At 41.2% G+C, this 19155-nt stretch overlaps 3 protein-coding genes across 9 annotated transcripts; 1 reads left to right on the top strand and 2 right to left on the bottom strand.

Annotated features, from left to right (window-relative positions):
* Positions 1-495: 495 nt before the first annotated feature.
* Positions 496-4855, top strand: LOC115754577 (probable pre-mRNA-splicing factor ATP-dependent RNA helicase DEAH2). Of its 3 annotated transcripts, XM_030693637.2 has the most exons (7): positions 496-1032; positions 1725-1927; positions 2082-3166; positions 3583-3708; positions 3791-4029; positions 4198-4316; positions 4421-4855. In XM_030693637.2, exons 1-7 carry the CDS (start codon positions 730-732, stop codon positions 4545-4547), a joined length of 2202 nt encoding a protein of 733 aa, XP_030549497.1. In that variant the 5' UTR covers positions 496-729; the 3' UTR covers positions 4548-4855. The 3 variants fall into 3 exon arrangements, 2 of the variants coding, with proteins under 2 accessions (XP_030549497.1, XP_030549498.1); XR_004017006.2 differs by lacking the exons at positions 4198-4316; positions 4421-4855 and having other exon boundaries at positions 3474-3708; positions 3791-4014; XM_030693638.2 differs by lacking the exons at positions 3791-4029; positions 4198-4316; positions 4421-4855 and having other exon boundaries at positions 3484-3701.
* Positions 4856-7232: 2377 nt separating this feature from the next.
* On the bottom strand, positions 7233-10875 carry LOC115754587 (pentatricopeptide repeat-containing protein At4g02750-like). Of its 3 annotated transcripts, none has more exons than XM_030693657.2 (3): positions 8529-10875; positions 7896-8324; positions 7233-7801 (listed from the first exon to the last, which is right to left on the bottom strand). In XM_030693657.2, exon 1 carries the CDS (start codon positions 10447-10449, stop codon positions 8788-8790), a length of 1662 nt encoding a protein of 553 aa, XP_030549517.1. In that variant the 5' UTR covers positions 10450-10875; the 3' UTR covers positions 7233-7801; positions 7896-8324; positions 8529-8787. The 3 variants fall into 3 exon arrangements, with proteins under 3 accessions (XP_030549517.1, XP_030549516.1, XP_048136112.1); XM_030693656.2 differs by having other exon boundaries at positions 8708-10875; XM_048280155.1 differs by having other exon boundaries at positions 8746-10875.
* A 34-nt stretch (positions 10876-10909) lies between these two features.
* LOC115754540 (long chain acyl-CoA synthetase 1-like) lies at positions 10910-17241 on the bottom strand. Of its 3 annotated transcripts, XM_048280140.1 has the most exons (21): positions 16754-16772; positions 16432-16518; positions 15795-15949; positions 15424-15487; positions 15197-15286; positions 15006-15062; positions 14837-14885; positions 14425-14501; positions 14260-14299; positions 14087-14181; positions 13635-13802; positions 13441-13551; positions 13149-13236; positions 12972-13038; positions 12796-12871; positions 12535-12652; positions 12079-12324; positions 11833-11972; positions 11538-11720; positions 11309-11428; positions 10910-11221 (listed from the first exon to the last, which is right to left on the bottom strand). In XM_048280140.1, exons 3-21 carry the CDS (start codon positions 15938-15940, stop codon positions 11174-11176), a joined length of 1983 nt encoding a protein of 660 aa, XP_048136097.1. In that variant the 5' UTR covers positions 15941-15949; positions 16432-16518; positions 16754-16772; the 3' UTR covers positions 10910-11173. The 3 variants fall into 3 exon arrangements, with proteins under 3 accessions (XP_048136097.1, XP_030549449.1, XP_030549450.1); XM_030693589.2 differs by lacking the exons at positions 16432-16518; positions 16754-16772 and adding an exon at positions 17038-17241; XM_030693590.2 differs by lacking the exon at positions 16754-16772 and having other exon boundaries at positions 16432-16681.
* Between the last annotated feature and the right edge of the window lie 1914 nt (positions 17242-19155).

Genomic DNA, 19155 nt, shown 5'->3' with positions numbered 1-19155 from the left:
TTACTAATCATTTCGACTTACCGTAGTTTGAATAGTTAAGAATCTTAACGTCGAGCATGTTGTTTCCGGTGACGAAGCTAGCCGGATCTCCATCCTCCCGCCGAACCGCTGCTCCTGTCGCGGCAATGCCGGCACCACCTCCTCCTCCTCCTCCAATTAATGGATCTTATTCAGCTTCCGGAGCTGAGTTTCGCTAACAACAACCCTATGTTCTATACGATTTTTTTTTTAGTGACGTCGATTGCTTCAACTAATCACGTCGGACAATTTGTAATAAATTTATGCCACATGAGATTTTCTAGTAAGAGAATTTCACCACGTGTTTTAAGTAAATGCTTTGTCCAAGAGATGAATTGAAATTTTACAGACAAAAGTTACGAAATGGTTATTGGTTAGTGTTATTTTCTTTATTAGAAAAAAAAAATTACTTCTTAATCTTTACCACCTGAGGCAGGGGGGAAGGGAACAATAATAAAATTGGGAAAGGGCGACTCCCCAATAATTCTGGTCCCGTTGGTGCCCTAGCCTCCTCCCTCTCTCTCTCTCCCTCTCTCCACCCATCCAGTGCCTTCCTCTCCTTCTAGGGTTTTCGCTTCACCTCTAGGGCTTAATCCCGCAGAGCCCGCCGGATCCCGCCAATCCAGCTTCGAGCTGGCACCCCAACCATAGCTCCACCGGAGACGATCGGTGGCCCTTCTCGTTAGGGTTTTTTTCCGGGTTCCGTGATTGATGGGAACCGAGAGGAAGAGGAAGGTGAGCCTGTTCGACGTGGTGGACGAGACGTCGGTCTCTGCTAAGATCGCGAAAACCAACGGGGTCATGTCCGGCGGCGGCGGCGGCAACGGCAACGGCAACGCGAGCAGCTTGATAAATCGCTGGAACGGGAGGGCCTTCTCGCAGCGGTATTACGAGATACTGGAGAAGAGGCGGACTTTGCCCGTTTGGCACCAGAAAGAGGAGTTCTTGGAGGCGCTGAAGAATAACCAGACTTTGATCCTGGTCGGCGAGACTGGTAGCGGTAAAACTACTCAGGTTAGTTTGTTTCGGCGTGCTTCGTTTGTGTCTCTGTCTTTTTGTTATTCTTTTTTTTTTTTTTTGTGTTTTGGTTTTGGTTGGGGGGGGTGAGGGAAATCAAATTGGAAGTTAGGCGAGTGAGCTTTTGGTATTGTGTGTCTTGCGGGTGGGGAAGTTCTGGATTCAGGGTTTCCTCATTGCGAAGCTGTTTTCTCTCGTAATTAGATGCCGTGAAGAGATTCATTTAGAAGCAGGTTTTGAAACTATGGTCTGTCTTGTGAATTTTTATACTTCTGATAGGAACATGTTTCATATCCTTCACTGTTTCCTTGTTTGACGTGTGATATTATTTGGGGATTATGAGGCTGCTCTGGTTGCTACTTTTGGGTGATGGTTTGTAATCCTTTTTACGAGCCAACAATCTAAACTGCTTGGGCTATAATAGATATGCTTGGTATTGGTGGTGAACAATGCTTTCAGGCAAGACACTTGGTTGGGAAAGTTTCCTAGTCCAGTTGTACAGTGTTGATGTAGCATTGGTGGGGAACGAATTCTCAGACCAGTTGGTTTTATGTGCTTGACATTCTGTCCTTGCGGAAAGTTTTTTGAGGTTTCTGTCAGTTTTTTGAATGCTGACAGCCCACTTCATAAGTTAATTTTTATGTAATTTTAAGTAGGCTGCTAAATAAGCAAACGATTTTCCACTACAGATTCCCCAGTTTGTACTGGAAGCTGTTGATATTGAGACTCCAGATAAACGTAGAAAGATGATGATTGCATGTACTCAACCTCGTAGAGTGGCTGCAATGTCTGTATCTCGACGTGTTGCAGAGGAGATGGATGTAACTATTGGAGAAGAAGTTGGTTATAGTATTCGTTTTGAAGACTGCAGTAGTGCAAGAACTGTTTTGAAGTAAGCAAGCACCTGTTTCCTCCTTCAAGCTCTTCATTGCTACGTGAAGGACTTTAAATTCTGTTGCTTTGGGATTTTACTATACCTGTGTTACTTGTCTTTAGCATCCCTATTTTAATCAGAAAAATACTTATGCATGTTTGATTGCTTTCAGGTATCTGACAGATGGTATGCTTCTAAGAGAAGCAATGACAGATCCACTTCTGGAACGCTATAAGGTTATAATTCTTGATGAAGCTCACGAGAGAACTTTGGCGACGGATGTGTTATTTGGGCTCCTGAAGGAAGTTCTCAGGAATAGACCTGACTTGAAGGTTGTTGTTATGAGTGCTACACTTGAAGCTGAGAAATTTCAAGGTTATTTTAGTAGTGCGCCTCTTATGAAAGTTCCTGGACGGCTTCATCCGGTGGAAATTTTCTATACTCAGGAACCTGAGAGAGATTATTTAGAGGCTGCTATCCGTACGGTTGTGCAGATTCATTTGTGTGAAACTCCAGGTGATATACTTGTTTTCCTCACTGGAGAAGAAGAAATAGAAGATGCATGCCGCAAGATCACAAAAGAAATTGGTAATGCGGGAGATCATGTGGGTCCTGTTAAAGCAGTACCTCTGTATTCAACTCTTCCTCCAGCTATGCAGCAGAAAATTTTTGAACCTGCTCCTCCTCCTTTGAAGGAGGGTGGTCCACCTGGCAGGAAAATTGTAGTGGCCACAAACATTGCAGAAACTTCATTGACCATAGATGGTATAGTTTATGTTATCGACCCTGGGTTTGCTAAGCAAAAAGTGTATAACCCTCGAGTGCGTGTCGAATCATTATTGGTGTCTCCTATTTCAAAGGCAAGTGCACACCAGAGGGCAGGACGTGCTGGAAGAACTCAGCCAGGAAAATGTTTTAGGCTTTATACCGAAAGAAGTTTCAACAATGATCTTCAGCCTCAGACTTATCCAGAAATTTTACGGTCTAACCTTGCAAATACAGTTCTTACCTTGAAAAAACTAGGCATAGACGATCTTGTGCATTTTGATTTTATGGACCCTCCTGCCCCTGAGACATTGATGCGAGCATTGGAGGTGTTGAATTACCTGGGAGCATTGGATGACGATGGGAACTTGACCAAACTAGGGGAAATCATGAGTGAATTTCCTTTGGATCCTCAGATGTCAAAGATGCTGGTGGTTAGTCCTGAGTTCAACTGTTCAAATGAAATATTGTCAGTCTCAGCTATGCTTTCAGGTACTTTTATTTCTTCATTCAATCATTGTTTTGTTGCTTATGAGTTGGAAGCTTTATTGGTACGGTATTTTGCGCTGCATTCCATTTTGCCCTTTGGGAATTTTGTCTTTTCTTTGGCATGCAAAAGTTGTGTTTCCATGCTCATGATGGCAGACATGCTTCTGTTCACTTGGGTACACAAGTGCTCGTGTATGCAAATAGTAAGATTTTCAAGTGTCACATTAGGGTTGTCATCAGCAACTGTTTTGTCTGGGTTCCATGCCTTCATTGGCATGCACCATAGAATTCTAAGTAAGTGCTGATGCAGATAGTTGCAGTTTCTCAGTATTATCTCTTGAAGCAAATGGTATCTTCTCGCCTCTATGCATCGCTGACCTTCCGTGGGCCTCTCCTGTGATAACCAATTTTTTCTCTAGTACCAAATTGCTTTGTCCGGCCTAGGGAGGCTCAAAAGGCTGCAGATGAAGCCAAAGCTAGGTTTGGACACATTGATGGGGATCACCTTACCCTCTTGAATGTATACCATGCCTACAAGCAGAATAGTGAGTTGCAATCCCTTAAGTTTTGTCATGTAGTTTGTCTTGTTGTTTCGAATTATTTATAGTAATGTTTCTTGTCATCCAGGTGAGGATTCATCATGGTGCTATGAGAATTTCGTCAATCACAGGGCGTTGAAGTCTGCCGATAATGTGAGACAGCAGCTTGTCCGCATCATGGCAAGGTTTAACCTGAAGCTATGCAGCACAGATTTCAACAGCCGTGAGTACTACGTCAACATAAGAAAGGCTATGCTTGCTGGGTACTTCATGCAGGTGGCTCATCTGGAGAGGACGGGACATTACCTAACAGTCAAGGACAATCAGGTAGTTATGAACTTAGTGTTAGTTTTAAGCTTATAAAAGTGTTGATCTACTATGGAATATAGAATAACCTCTTTGTTAGTTTTCTATCATCCTTTCTGAGGGTATATTGTGTATCATCATGGTGGCAAGTGTTGCTCTGCTTGCGTATGCTGACTGTGGTCTTTGCAGGTTGTGCACTTGCATCCTTCGACTTGTCTGGATCACAAACCTGAGTGGGTCATTTACAATGAATATGTCTTGACTAGCAGGAATTTTATACGGACAGTAACTGATGTTCGTGGTGACTGGTACCTCTCTCTCTCTCTCTCTCTCTCTCCAAACTGGCAGGTGCCTTTTCTCGCTTCTCATTGTTAAAATTACTGAGCATTCTTGTAATCATCCTTGACTGCAGGCTGGTTGATATAGCACCACACTACTACGATTTGATAAACTTTCCACAGTGTGAGGCTAAGAGAGTTCTTGAGAAGCTGTACAAGAAGAAGGAAAGGGAAAGGGAGGAGAGCAAGAACAGGAAATGATACTGTGCTTCAGTTGGCTGAGCCATACCTATTCGAGCTCTTATTTCAATGGTTTACTGATCAAGGGTTTGATGATCATGAGCATGCTGAGGTTCTTGGAATCTTTTAATGCATTCTGGGCTCTGGCATTGCTAAGTGCTCGACAGTGAAGCAGAAGAGTGGCCTCTTTTTTGTATCATTTTCTGGGATAGATGATCTTCATAATGTTAGTTAATTAAAGTATTGTCCCAATAGTAATGTTATTGCAATTTGTTTCAAGACTTGATGATTTTAACCTAAGTCGAAAGGAGTGAATGTCCCTTCACGCTGTCGGAGGTTCTATTTTCCCAATCTTCCCCAGCATCTTTACATGGGGTAACAATTAATGTGGATAAAGAATATGATATGGACTCCTTAAATGTATCGCAAGATAAATGAAACTGGACAGTCATTTCTATTCCTCAATCTCCCGGCTCAGCAGACTCAAGAGAGAGAACTTGTGTCTATCATAGATCAGCTTGGCATTACGAGCCACATGGCATGGATTATGGTAATTTTCAGTTTTGGGTGGTTCCATGGTTGTGAATGGTGTGCTCAATTATTTCTCCCTCCTCATGCTCTAAGCTTTGTCGCATTCTGCGTGAAACTGGAGAACTGGAGGTGGAGATTGCCTAATCATGCCTAATAATTGTATGATTTTGGTAGGCTTAATTAATGCACATGAGTCGTTGGATCAAGTGGCTTCCCTCATCCAACGGTGCATGTAACTTGGGCTCACATGCGCTGGAGTCATGCCAGATTTTTTTTTCCCCCAAAGTTGGGGGGGTCTTTTTCCAAAATAATTTTTTTTAAAAAAATATTTACAAAAATATTTTTTGAAAATAAATATTTACAGATTTGGGCCTCGCTCGGCTGTTGGATTGCCGAGCGAGGCCTGCTCGGCAGGCCCACCGCCGATCAAGGCGACCACTAGCCCCACGCGGCGTTTTTTTTTTTTTTTTGTTAATTTCGATTTTTTTTAATTATTGATACTTAGAATGTTTATTTTATTTATAATTTTTTTTCTTGTGAAGCTTATATTTATAACATTATTAGCAATAATTAATGTAAATATTTATAGATGGGAAACCGCAACAAAAGAGTTAAAAACCGCATGGAAAGATTAAAAACAGAAGCAAAAGAGTGGAAATGAGTAAAGAAAGGGCAAAACTTTGGAAGAGCATATCTCATTGCTCGGGCGTGCATTTGAGACAATTTTTTTTTATTTCACGTAATTTTTCGAGACGAATCCATATCTCGGGTGTTTTTTTGGGGAAAAGGCGGGCCAAACCGCCTACGGGGTTTGCTAATGGATTCGTCTTGAAAAATTAAGTGAAATAAAAAAAAAATCGTCTCAAACGGACGCACGAGCGATGAGATATGCTCTTCCAAAGTTTTGCCCTTTCTTTACTCGTTTCCACTCTTTTGTTCAGGTTTTTAATCTTTTCATGCTGTTTTTAATTCTTTTGTTGCGGTTTCCCATCTATCTATTACTGCAGTTTCCAACATATTCTCATGGCTATATTAAATTTTATTTTATGAATATTTTAAATTAATTACATAATTACAACATTATTTATTAATTATAGATCTTAATAAATTTTTACATTAATTATTGCTAATTATGTTATAAAGATAAGCTTCACAAGAAAAAAATTATAAATAAAATAAATATAAACATGTTAAAAAAATATGAAATAAACTAAATATTATAAATATAAATAATTAAAACACTTAAAAAAATGAAAAAAAAAGCCCCGCTCGGCAACCGGGCTGCCGAGCAAGTGGGCTGCTCGGCAGTTGGGCTGCCGAGTAGCTGGGCCTGGGCCCAACAGGGCCTGCTCGGCAGCCCAACTGCTGAGTGAGGCCCAAATTGGTAAATACTTTTTTTTAAAAAATAATTTCGTAAATATTTTTTAAAAAAAATTAAATTGGAAAAAAATCCAATTTGGGGCTCTTAAGAAAGGGTTTTTGACTTGGACAAAAAAAAAAGGGTTTTTGACCAAAAAAAGAAAAAGAAAAGAAAGGGTTCACTTCTGACCCCAAAAAAAAAAGGTGGTTCATTTAGAAGGGTTGGCAAGTTTGGTGCGTTCATCGCCTACTATTATTGAATAGTGAGAAAATTCCAAATAAGAAACTAAAGTGAGTCTAAAATGAATTTCATTTCAAATAAAATTATGAAATAGCCGAGTCAGTCGTAATGAAATCGAAAAGACAAGTTTTAAATAAGGGATTGTAATTTTCTATTTAGATTTTTTTGGGCAAAACTGCTTCTTTCCGACCTTCGAAAAAATCACTTGCTTCCAAACCGACAAACATTTGGTCCACCGATGAGCTCAAACCTTTATTTGAAACCGACTTGGACAGTTATGTTCTTATTTGAAACAAAGTCCATTATGGGCAATTTCAAGAAAATAACCCATTTCAGGCTTTGAAATTCCTCCCGAATAGCAGCAACATCAAGCAGATATACATACAACTACCTTCATTTTTATCGAATAAAAGACCACAGAAAAAAGTTAAAATTAACGACCTTTACAGCTCACTAGGAAGCAGATGAAGAACTTCTGAGTTCATTCTGAAGCTTCACAAATGATACATCTATAATTGGCAACATAATCCAACAGTAGAAAAGCTGAATAAACAGAACATTGGTCCACCGTTTCTCTCAAACGTTAATAACAGGATTTATACCTGCTACAGAAGGTTTTACAGATCTGTCGAACATCCAAGAACGTGGAAATAGTTGCTAGAAAAGAAATCTGGGTAAGATAAACATTACCGTTGTGTTGGAGGATCTTGAGCTTGAAAAAGCAAAGGAGTAGCAAAAACTCCCAAAAAATAATATGGCACTGAACTGTAAAGGATGAGGTATTACAGCATCAGCCACCACTGAAAAGATGGCCCCATGTTGATTCTAGCATTTTTTGCTTGAAAAAGAAAAAATGATAAGCTTCCCATCCCAATGTCTCACTTATTCGCCAAGCCAAAATGAGCAGGAAAGAATGTCACAACAATTAAAGTGGACACAACCACTCATGCTGCCTGCTGGATCTGCTTCAATAGAATCTGATTAGACTTTATAATCCAATACATCTTTTCCGAGATGGTTATAGTTTAGTAACAATCCTGATGAGGAGAAGTAGATGCAGCAGCTCTTAGCTCTTACAAGACAGACAAGGAGATTGCTGCTTGGCAGTCACAACAGCTATGCCAGGCATTCCTTGTTCCAGTCCCTGAAAAACCGAAAAAGTTAGTAGATAGAACCACTAGCTGGATCAACTTCAGAAAAATATCTCACGAGTATTCAAGCTCGCAAGAGCCGTATACCATCTGATGGATCAAAGATCACGTGTCCAGATCACAGTAAACAAGCCTCTCACTTCTCTGTCACTTGAGCCAAGCCTGTCTCTTCTACATGCATTCCTAATCTCTTTTTTCTCACCTGCAAAAGAATCCATAAAACATTTGCCTCCACTCTACACTTGCTTGGTGCACATGTTGCTACCAGAGTATTAAGTATCTTGTCGCATAACAGCTTGGTCAATCTTATTCTGGTCCCATAGCATTTTCTCCAGAGTAAAGTGGTTTTTAATAGTGCAATCCACCTAAAAGCACTTCCCATTTCATCTGTTGTCCATGCATTCTGACAGTAGTACTCCATCAAAATCTCCATCTTCCATATCGCAATTCACAATTGCCCCACTTTCACTATTTACAGTCTCCGGCTCCTTCGTCTCTCCCTGCTTGTCCTGCTTTCTGTGAAAGGAAAACAGAGCATTAATTTAATAACCTGACCAATAGGAAGTATTTGAATATGTTGTCATCAGATTATTCGGAAATAATAACACCAACATGGTTCAAGTCATAGAAACATCGAATCTCCCCTGTAAGTACTGAAGTCTTATCGACACCGTGCACCACAGAGTTTAATACTCATAATTTGTATTGCTATCACTTAACTCAGAAGAGAAGCTATATCGGCAGACCAGATATAGATAATGAGAAACAGTGACCTAGCGCTCAAATCTGATGCAAGTCCCTTAAATTGGTCTGCATCCGTTGCTTAGTGGCTCATATCATGGAGATTTGTTTTTCACTGGATAAAGATGATGGTGGCGAGAACTAGGTACTGGAAATACATCTTTTGAGAGCTTAGTGCTTCTAGAGCGTTTGATACCCATCCAATAACAGATAATGATAACTGACGAGTCATAATTCCTCAAGAGGTATCAAGCCAACTAGTTGCAATCTGCTTCCTCACATGCCATTTTCTCATCATCCTTTTCAAATTTAGTACTCTGCTCCATGATCCATTTTCACCATGAATCTTTAGAAGCATTGTATATGCTGCGGGATGATGTTCCTTCAATCTTCTAATTCCCTTTTCAGCAAATTCACCAAATTCCAAACTTGAATGCATTGTGCAAGCTCCAATGAATGCACCCCAAACTACCACGTCGGGCTCCATGGGCATTTCCTCAATTAGCTTTTTTGCCTTCTCGAGCTGTCCAGCCTTTCCATACAGGTCTACCATGCATGCATAGTGCTCAACCTCTGGTTGTATCCCATACTTTGTCTTCATGCAGTTGAAGAACTTAGCACCTTCTTCAACTAGTCCTCCATTAACACATGCTGACAGGAGATTAATGAATGTTATTTGATCAGGCTTAGTACCACTTTCAACCAAGCTTTCAAAGATTTCTAATGCTCTTATCCCTGGCCCATGCCATGCATATCCTCCCATAATCGCATTCCATGAAACAATGTTCTTGTTTTGGATGCTGGCAAAGATGCAAAATGCAGCATCAATTTCCCCGCAATTTGCATACATATCGACAAGGGAGGTCAAAACAACCACATCATCTGATTCAGGGATACCACACTTCACGATGCTTGAGTGAACCTGCTGACCCATGATAAGAGAAGATGAACCCGCACACGCATTTAAAACAGACGAATAATGGAAAACATTTGGCCGGCTCCCCGATTTAACCATCAGGACAAACAGCTTCAGAGCATCCTCATGCTTTTCGTTCTTCACATATCCATTGATCATCGCCGTCCATGAAAACACATCCCTCACGCTCATCCTCTCAAAAACAGATCGAGCTTCATCAATCCTTTTGTTCCTGACATAACCGCTAAGCAAACAAGTCCAAGAGACAACATCCTTCTGGCTCTCCGGCATTAAGTGAAAGAATCTCTCCGCCTCCTCCACACGTCCCATCTCCATATAACCACTTACCAGAGCATTCCACGATGAAGCAAGTTTCACCGAAAGCTCATTGAACACTCTTTCCAAAGCAAATGGATCGCCAACATTTGCATAGCCTTTCATCAATGCCGACCCAACGATGGCGTCAGATACCATCCCCAAACAAACTATACAGGCATGAATTTGGGGGACTAAAATTTTGAACCGAGTGTCCAAAAAGGAGCTGATAGCCATGGATATGGTGTACGCATTAGGCAAGACACCGCATCTCCCAAGTTCTCCGAAACAACCATACACATCCTCCGGTCTTTTAGCTCTATAATAACCCGAAAGCATCGTGTTCCATGAGACGACGTCCTTAAGGGGCATTTCGTCGAACAAGTCCCGGGCTTGATGCAAAGGGCGGTTCCGAACATAATCCCGAAGCAATATATTCCAAGAAAAGATGTCACCAGAAGTGGGAACGCGATCAAAGCCTTCGCGGGCATCTTCCAAGTTCGTGTTTTGAAGGCGAGATTTCAGTGGAGCCGTCTGGGGAAGTGCGCGGATGCTGGGAAAACTTGTGAAAGGGAAGGCCCTGTTCCTCGCCATCTTGCACATGTTGGGTGCGTGAGCTGACGAGCAAAGAGCTTGCGGGATCATGATCGATATCACTTCCTGTGGCATTCCGTCTCAAACTTCTGCTGTCGAAAGGCCTCCATTACAAAGAGCAGACGCAAGGACGATGACATGATCACCGAACACGAACCCGGTCTTTGGTTTAATCCCTAAAGAGAATCGAAGATCCTTGAATTCTTTGAAAACCCAATAAATCTCTTTTATTTGCAAATCCTATGGTTCGGTTCGGTCCGGTCCCCAAATGCTTCGATGTTCTTGAACCTCAATAACATCTCCTGTTTTTCTTTCGAGAAAACCCACCTCAAATAGAAAAACTTCGGACCGGGCCAGTTTGAGGTTTGCTCATAGTCGTACATGGTTAACCAATTTGCTCCAACAATCTTTGAATCTCGAGGGACCTATCTGATCGAAACTTAGCTCGATTTCTGCTCTTTATATTGCTTGGACATCCAAATTCAAACTTTTGTTTCGCTGATTTGAAGGCGGTTGGCGTTTTATGTGATGTTTCTTGCACAATTGCTACATGGGTCGACGCAAGGACAAACGTAGTACAAATTTGTAATCGACACAAGTTTCTCGCGAACTACAACTTTCATACTCCGTGTTCGTCATTACGGTCTGCATCGTGGTTTTCAGCTGATGATCGACATGCTAAAACTTACACATGAGAACGATAGCACAACAACTATGAACAACACACTGGTCATAGCAGCGACACCGATGGATCGAAAGCAGTAGTTGCCTAACGGTCCTCGAGGCGATTGCTGAAAGTTCAGAGTCTCCCACCAGCCAAAGTTTTGTAGAGCTCATCGATCTGCACCTGTCCAAATGCGATGAAGTGGGTGCCCGCCGAGTTAGACATCAAATGCCGAGAGTTCGACGAAAAAACGGAATGGAAAAAATTTACCTGATAGTGGTTTAGCAACTTGTTTCTCTTCTTCTTGAGCGTCGCGGTCACCAGATCTCTTTCCATGTCGAACGGGAGCGGTTCCAGGATGACTCCTTTGATGTACTCGAAGCCCCTCAGCTGGTGAGAAGAATGGCGGTCAATCAACTCCAAGCAGAGGACTAACGAATTGAAATGGACGAGGTTAACTCAGGTTACATAGGCTTGTCTGAAATGCAACAGCATATACCTTGTTTCTTTGAGCAATGTCTCTGAACTCGGCGAGGACTTGCTCTTTCAACTGATTGAGAGAACAAAGTTCGGTAAAGGACCCAACGTAGCCGTTCGCAACCGCCCACTTTCTGGTGTTCTCTTCGTGCGGGGCGACGACTGCGATGAGCATTGATTTGAAGCTGTCCCCATATACCCAAACCTTAACAAGCATGAAAATCAGGAGAAGTGAGAGCTGTGGATTGTTTTCTATCGCCAATCTAGTGATTACAGGTAATAATAGAGATGATGAACAGAAAGCCAGGATGCCTCACATCTTCCACTATTGCGGCAACTCCATAAACATTTTCCAAATACTCAAGCGCGACATATTCTCCTTGGGAGAGCTTCACAAGATTCTTCTTCCGATCGATGATCTTGATGATGCCATTAGGAAGTATTTCCCCAATGTCCCCTGAACGATCACGGAAGTTGCTATCAAGTACTGTCACAATGCGAATTATGCAGATCGGTGTCCGTTCACATGAAGGAGAGCATGCAAAGTTTAATGTCGGCCGTACCTGTATGGAACCAGCCGTCCTTCATAGATTCCCTCGTCAACTCGGGATTCTTGTAGTATTCTGAAAAAACCGTCTTGCCTCTAACACATATCTCGCCACATGGACGGTTCCCCAGAGGATTGTAGCCCATATCCGGGACTTCTTCTAGGCGCATCTCATTGTATACGGACACCGCGCCAACGGATCCAATCAAGGATATTTCGTCAGGAAATCCGAGAGTTGTCGGGCCACAGGTTTCGGTCAAGCCTGAAGAAATTTCAATGTGACTAGATCATTATTCACTTAGAAGCTGAGTAATGTTTGAAATAGCATTATCTGCCATCCATATAATGACCTTAAGCCAAACTAAATAGCATGCCTGAAGATCAAGCTAATAGGGATGACTATCTATCACAGGCCAACTTAGTTCAATTATATATCCAAATTCACATAAACTAATAGATGTAGTTTCATTACCATAGCCTTGAACCACAAAAGCACAGGAAGTAACTCGCAGAAACTCTTCAATCTCGGAGCTCAATGGCGCACCTCCAGATACTAAAAGACGAAGCCTGCCACCTAACTTAGCTTTTACCTGCGAGGCGATTAACTAAATTCAGCGAGGAAAACCACTTTTCCTTTTCTGGGTGAGGAAGCGCCTCTGGTATTATCATGAAAATATGGACATGAGTGGTGAGTAATGCGATTAAGAGAGACAAAACTGAGACACAGGATGACCTTCCTGAAAGCCAAGAAATCCGCCAGCGGCGATGCTTCTTTCTGCTTATATCCCAGATTCATCCAGTGTAGTTTGCTGTATAAGAAAACGGGTAATCATACATATAAATTATCCTTTCCTGCTGTCTTGGTGAGACAGTGTGATCGATTAGCTGCAACAAACACAAGGAACTTACTGCCTGTAGAGGAGATCGAATATCCACCGCCTCACTGGATTAAGTTCATCTAGTGCCACTTTAATGCCTATGACATAGAAAACTTATTTTAGGGGAATTCCTAAGTTAGAAGATAAAGTCACTGAAGTGACACATTTTCTTGCAATCATTTGAACTTTGAAGGGACACTGCCCTTACTTTCATGTATCCTTTCGAATACTCGAGGCACGCCTGCAAAAAACGTCGGCTTCAACTCCATCAGATCATCTCTCAGTGCATTCAAGTCCTTTCAGCGACAGAATCAGCATGACAAAAAAAATGAACCACTTCAATTGAGTGCTCAAAAACACGGGACAAGAAGTTTAGGAGCAGAGGAGACATTAATTGCCCGATGAGTCAAGAGAGCATGTATGAACTAGCATAAGGAGAATGATCACGAATTCTAGCATGACAGACAGTCGAGTAACTGAATACAATGTTAGCGATGTACCCCATGATAATAGCCAATGGAAGCGCCCTTATGAAGAAAATATTCCTCGATGGCGCGGTCAAGAATGTGAGCAAGCGGCAAGAAAGATAAATACACATCGTCCACCGTCATCTGTTTGTCATCAAAAAGCCATGTCAAAACTGACCTGATGATCAAATTCTCAAAGACGACGAAACACCTGAGATCTAATTTACCTTATCTTCAAATTGCTCCAAAAAGAGATCTATCCCCCTTACAAATGCCGTGAGGCTTTCATGTGTCAGAACAACACCTTTCGGATCTCCACTGGTGCCACTGGTGTACATGATTGTGCAGATGTCAAAAGGCCGAGGCGGCAGAACATCGGACGGATTTTTCTTTCCCTGGTGAGAGTCAAATATGGAAAATGAGGAAAGAGATAATCAAGACCAACACAGTTTGTGATATCCACAAACTAGGATAATGGTTTCGTATATTTCTCCCATAGCTTGTATGCATTAACAGCCAAGTATCATCAGTTTCAGCATGTGGCTACACTAAGGCCATGTTCACAGTTAATCATCTCATCGACTGGCAACCCGGCAGATTATTCTTGAACCAAATTTTAAACTGACAGTGACAAGAACATAAAACTCTTGACAGCAGTGAAATTTGTCTGGAAACCCACCATATGAAGGAACTCATCCCACGTATAAGGTATAGTCCCGGATCGAACTGCCTTTTCTTTCTCGTCCTCCGCCAAAGACGTAAAGCAAATGATCGCTGCAAACAAAATTTAACCTCGATTAATTAGACTTCCAGCTATCGCAAGAAGCCCAGAGTGATCAGAGAAATCCTCACATTTTAGCTTTTGGGCAGAAAGGCAATCCGGATTTAGTAGCTGCAGATCAAGGAAACGAGTAGAATCAGCGTGATTTATAACCGCTGCACGTATTGATATCACTAGGAAACCATCTGTAATCTCGAAAAGCAGGAAAAAAAAGAAGAATCTTTCATGGTACTCACTTCTTTTGCTTTCTTATCTTGGACGAAAACACGACTTATCTCCGCATGATCCAGTATGAAGTTAACAGCTCCAGGACCTGCCTCCAAGAAAATCCTCAACTAAGCTCAACAAACACAGATTAAAGCAAGAAAATCCTACTAAATCCTATTTAGCTGGAGATCAGCAGTTAGAATTGCAATCTGAATATGGCTGCTTAATAGTTATCGCTCATTCTCTTGTACAGTCTTTCTAAAGGAACATATGCAGCAAAGATCAAGATTATTTAATGGCAAACAATCATGTTGCTTCATTGGCTAGTTGACCAAAGTTTGGCGTAAATTTAACTTTTGGCCCAAAGCATCAAGCCAATCGGACAGGAGAGATATAACTCCACAGCACGAGAGGACAGGAAATTCCTTGATGAAACAATACCGAGGGTATCGTAGAGAGGCACGCATACCAAACTGTGTGCACTGCAAGCCTACACCAAATTCCCAAAATCCATTTAGCATAGTCTCAAGACTGTTAAAAGCTAATCGAGGAGGGGAGAGATGTTACAGCAATCAGATTGGGTAAGACAAAAAGAGAGCGAGAGATGAACCTCCATTGCCATAGCCCACTGCGGGCAGTTTGCTCCGTAAATCCCCACTCTGGAGCCCTATGAAGGGGATAAAGATTAAACTGAAGCAAGTTTGAAATTTGCTCTGAGTCACCTAATCTAATGTACATATGCATGAGTATTCACATGTACTAATCTCTATCGAAAAGTTTCGGAAATGTTCATGTTCTTACAGGTTCAGCTCCTGATGCACGTAATGCGGAACCGATATGCAAGACTTCGCCATAGACATCCTCGTAGGATTTCCAGGCATAAGGTCCTGGCTGCAGCACAAAATGAAAGCACTTCCGAATTGAAAAACGTATTCATAGGCATATAATTCTTGCGCATAATACCGGCTTTTCTAGTGAATAAAGAGAAGCTCCAAAGACTGCAACATTCTGGGGAATGTAAATGAAACCTTTCCATTGATTATCTTGCGCCATCCGAGCATCTTGTTTTTAGGATACTTTTCGACGGATACCCTGCATCACATACATTCCTGTCATGAGGCTTTTTTAGTGCCGGTTATATAGAGATCCTTTTTAGCTAATACATGACATCACATTGATGATGTATTACTTTCTGAGAGCTCGAAGCAATTCAACCTTAGTATTCTCCAAACACGACAAGATTTTGCTTCACACACAGGTCCTAATCCATTTCCTTTCTCTAATTCTCTTTTAATCATTGAAGAGAGGCTTTTTTTGTTCCTGTACTATTTTGCCGGAGCAAGATTAGAACACTCATTGCACATCTGTTTCGATATGCATAGTTGACAATATGAATAACCTGAAAATGTCCCATGTTGTATTTATGTCGGGATCAGTTGGAGGGAACCCATTTTCGGCAAGTAAATTCCGATAGACAGGTCCGACCGAGGGCTTTCCATCTCGGCCCTCCCTTCCATCTTCAACCTTGGCCGCAAAAACCTTCATTTGCTTTATCTGCGAAACCTGGACGACACAAAGACAAAGCTGATGGAACCTTACCAAAATCATCAGCAAAAGATGTCAAACACAAAAAAAGTGAACTCAACAAAAAAGTCATGAATGGTGCCCAACAGCATAAAGAAGCAAGCACTGATGCTCACACAAAGTCTCAACTCAACTTCAAAGTTTGCAGTAGATGCACTTAATGAAGAATCAAGACACGACAATGTCAACTAATGAGCCATATTCTCAACATAATTAACACTTATGTGACCCTCTGGAGTTGGCCAAAGAGAATGAAATCTGAAGCTAAAATTTTTCACAAAGCAAGAATGAAAAACCCAATAAACAAGCCGACTCAAAACTCTGTTGGGACCAGAAGGGGAAAAATCCATTTGGATCAGTGGTTATGTGGTCAATGGAACAAAAGTGGGAACTAACCGAAAGCTTAAAAATTTTGGAGTAAGAATTTGGACCTGGAAAATTCATCCACTTACTCTGCTGACACCCTCCAATTCTGGTGAATCTCTGGGTATGATGAAATGGCCCTCTAAACATCAACGACTTGCCACCTTCAGAGAACTCTTGATAGAATAAAGGGAAAAAACAGAGAAGTGTGAAGATTGAGGAATTCTTCAAACCGTAGCTGAAATCATTAGTGGAATATATAGCTAAAGGTACCATTTTTATAGTGAAAAAAGAAGCTAAAAACAGCATACAGAGCCCACAGAGAAAAGGTGAAAAAGAAGCAAAAAACAGAGCGACAGATAACCAAGACTTGTATTTTGAAGATCATGCTAGAAAAGACAAAGACGATACCTTTCTTGCATAGCTATCTTGACATCCACCGTCAGCTAAAAGACTCAACTCACATAACAACACACAGGGAAAGAAGAAAGGAAAACTTGCCAACAGAAACCTCCAAAACCCATTCCTCTCCCACCATTTTCCTCCCACAATGTACACGTAAAATTGCAAACTATGGGTCAAAAATGCTGATTAAGGCACATCCCCATGCAGTGACTGTTTGGGATAAGCGTTCTTGCTCCGTTTAGCCACGAGAGAGAGAGAGAGAGAGAGAGAGAGAAAGAGAGAGAGATTACTCTTGAGTTCATTTGCAAGAGTTCATCGCACTGCCCAACAACCTTGGAGGGGAGGTTGAGGAGGGCCTTGAATTTAAGGATGGAGAGGTCAGCCAAACAGGTGATCCAACACCAACTACTTTTTTAATCGAGTCTTATCAGCAAGTGTCCTAAAATACCAATCATAAATGCGTAACAAGGCATGGCTTGATTTGTCGAAAAAACGATTCCACATGACATGGAAAAACTCGCGATACGCTCGAGAATTACAAGCTAGGTATCAAGTTCTCAACGACACTCTGTTGACAAATGCTTTTACGTTAAAGCGATCGCGAATCACTGAGAATTACAGGATCGGATACATTATGATTTCTTTTCATCTCACTGATTCCTGTAAAAATGATCTTAACCATTGTGTATCAGCTCCTCCCTAATGAGTTTCCTGCTCTTGAGCATCTCAAGTCAGTCTAATGAAACTTTACACGTGAATATTATAATGATGGTTGATCGTGCACATAAGTGGATGAAAGTATGGAGCAGATAAATCAACACTCAGAAAAAGAAAAGAAAAAGAAAAGGAAAATCTTGCCGTCAAGAATGCTGGTGGAGCGGATGGGCCAGACGGTGATTTAATGAGTTGCTTAAAGCCGCTGAGTGGTTTTGCTGACGTCTCCATTCATTACACAACATGGGCTTTTCCGTACGAACATGTAAGAGGATCTTTGCAAGAAAGTTTTGCTTCTGTTTCTTCCGTAACCCGTTTGTAGTGTTGAGTTAGACCAAGGTGTATCCTGTTAAAACGAAGATTTTGTTCGAAACTTCGGAACGAGATAATGCATGGGCTTTTCATAGACCATCAGGAGATCGATTTCGTACAACCAAGTTCCTTTTTTTTTTTTTGCACTGTACTTTAAAATTTTTTTTAATGAACCATCGGGATTAATTCTCCGGCGATCCAACGGCTAGTGATCCCGAAAATCCGATCCTTGAGGATTAGTAGAAATGATAAACTCTCTGATTTGCACATCGTAGAGCTAGAATAATGCTAGAGTGCTGGCCAAGGATATATTGCTCAAGGTATGAAAAAGGTGGAGAAGGACTAGTCACATATAAATTAAGAAGGATGATGTCTTAAACTAATGTTACATGCGCCGCAAAGTAACACTTAAGAAGAGTCGCGGCAGCAAACATTTTTGACGATTATGGTTAGGCATACACTAAGTAGCACCGCATTGTAATGCGCTAACTATACTCATGCAAGAATTTTGTGGAATCACTGTCGATTATTTTAAAAATTTTCAATTGTTTAGATGGAAGTAATTTAGCACTCTGCCTCATGAGTAAACCAAACTTTAGCTTAAGAATAAAGAGTTGAAGCATGTGACTAGAGGGTCAAATAAGAAGTTTCGAAAGATTTGGACTCGGAACCTCTCGCTAACGTCTGTGAGTTAAAGATAGGGAAAATTACCAAAGAAGTCATAAATCTATTGCAATTATGTCAATTCAGTCATAAATTATTTTTTCTTTTGCCGATTCAGTCCTAAATTTTTTGCAATTGTGTCATTTCACTCCAACCGGCGAATTTTGGCTGACCAACGCCGACGTGGACACCGACCGGGCGGCAATGGAATATTTAATTTTTTTTTAATTTTTCTAATTTTTTTTTTAATTTTTCTTTTCTTTTTTCTTTGTTTTTCCTTTTTTTTCTCTTCCTCCCTCCCTATGTCACCCCCGATCATTGGTGTCAGAGATGCGGCCAGAGAGGCCGAGCCTCGCCCGACGATAGCGAGGTCGAAAAAATTAGAAAAATTCAAAAAAATATTAAAATATTCGATCGCCGGCCAACCGCCCGGCGTCCACGTTAGCACCGGACGGTCAAAATTTGTCGGATGGACTGAAATGGTACAATTGCAAAAGGTTTACAACTAAATCAGAAAAAAAAAATTTAAGATTAAATTGACACAATTGCAATAAGTTTATGACTTTTTTGGTAACTTTCCCTTCAATCATATCTCACGTCCACCATATAAGGGTGAAAATGAAAGGAAGATAAAGGAATAAAGAAATGGAAAAGAAAAAGGGGGAGATAAAATAAATCAAGATCAATCAATAAGTGTGGTGATGAGGTGCTAACCTTTC

The sequence above is a fragment of the Rhodamnia argentea genome, chromosome 1, assembly GCF_020921035.1.
Source record: "Rhodamnia argentea isolate NSW1041297 chromosome 1, ASM2092103v1, whole genome shotgun sequence".
Taxonomy (NCBI): Eukaryota; Viridiplantae; Streptophyta; class Magnoliopsida; order Myrtales; family Myrtaceae; genus Rhodamnia; species Rhodamnia argentea.
The sequence above is the reverse complement of the archived record's forward strand: the minus strand, read 5'-3'. Positions and strand labels throughout refer to the sequence as shown.

What these genes read in the sequence shown, in the direction of transcription:
- LOC115754577 (XM_030693637.2), top strand. Translation starts at nt 730, where the DNA reads ATGGGAACCGAGAGGAAGAGGAAGGTGAGCCTGTTCGACGTGGTGGAC. An exon ending in AGTGCAAGAACTGTTTTGAA is followed by an intron (nt 1,928 to 2,081) that starts GTAAGCAAGCAC and finishes GATTGCTTTCAG; the next exon opens with GTATCTGACAGATGGTATGC. An exon ending in ACTGATGTTCGTGGTGACTG is followed by an intron (nt 4,317 to 4,420) that starts GTACCTCTCTCT and finishes CCTTGACTGCAG; the next exon opens with GCTGGTTGATATAGCACCAC.
- LOC115754587 (XM_030693657.2), bottom strand. Translation starts at nt 10,449, where the DNA reads ATGCCACAGGAAGTGATATCGATCATGATCCCGCAAGCTCTTTGCTCG.
- LOC115754540 (XM_030693589.2), bottom strand. An exon ending in TTTTGTGGTTCAAGGCTATG is followed by an intron (nt 12,325 to 12,534) that starts GTAATGAAACTA and finishes AAATTTCTTCAG; the next exon opens with GCTTGACCGAAACCTGTGGC. An exon ending in AGTTGCTAAACCACTATCAG is followed by an intron (nt 11,222 to 11,308) that starts GTAAATTTTTTC and finishes GCATTTGGACAG; the next exon opens with GTGCAGATCGATGAGCTCTA.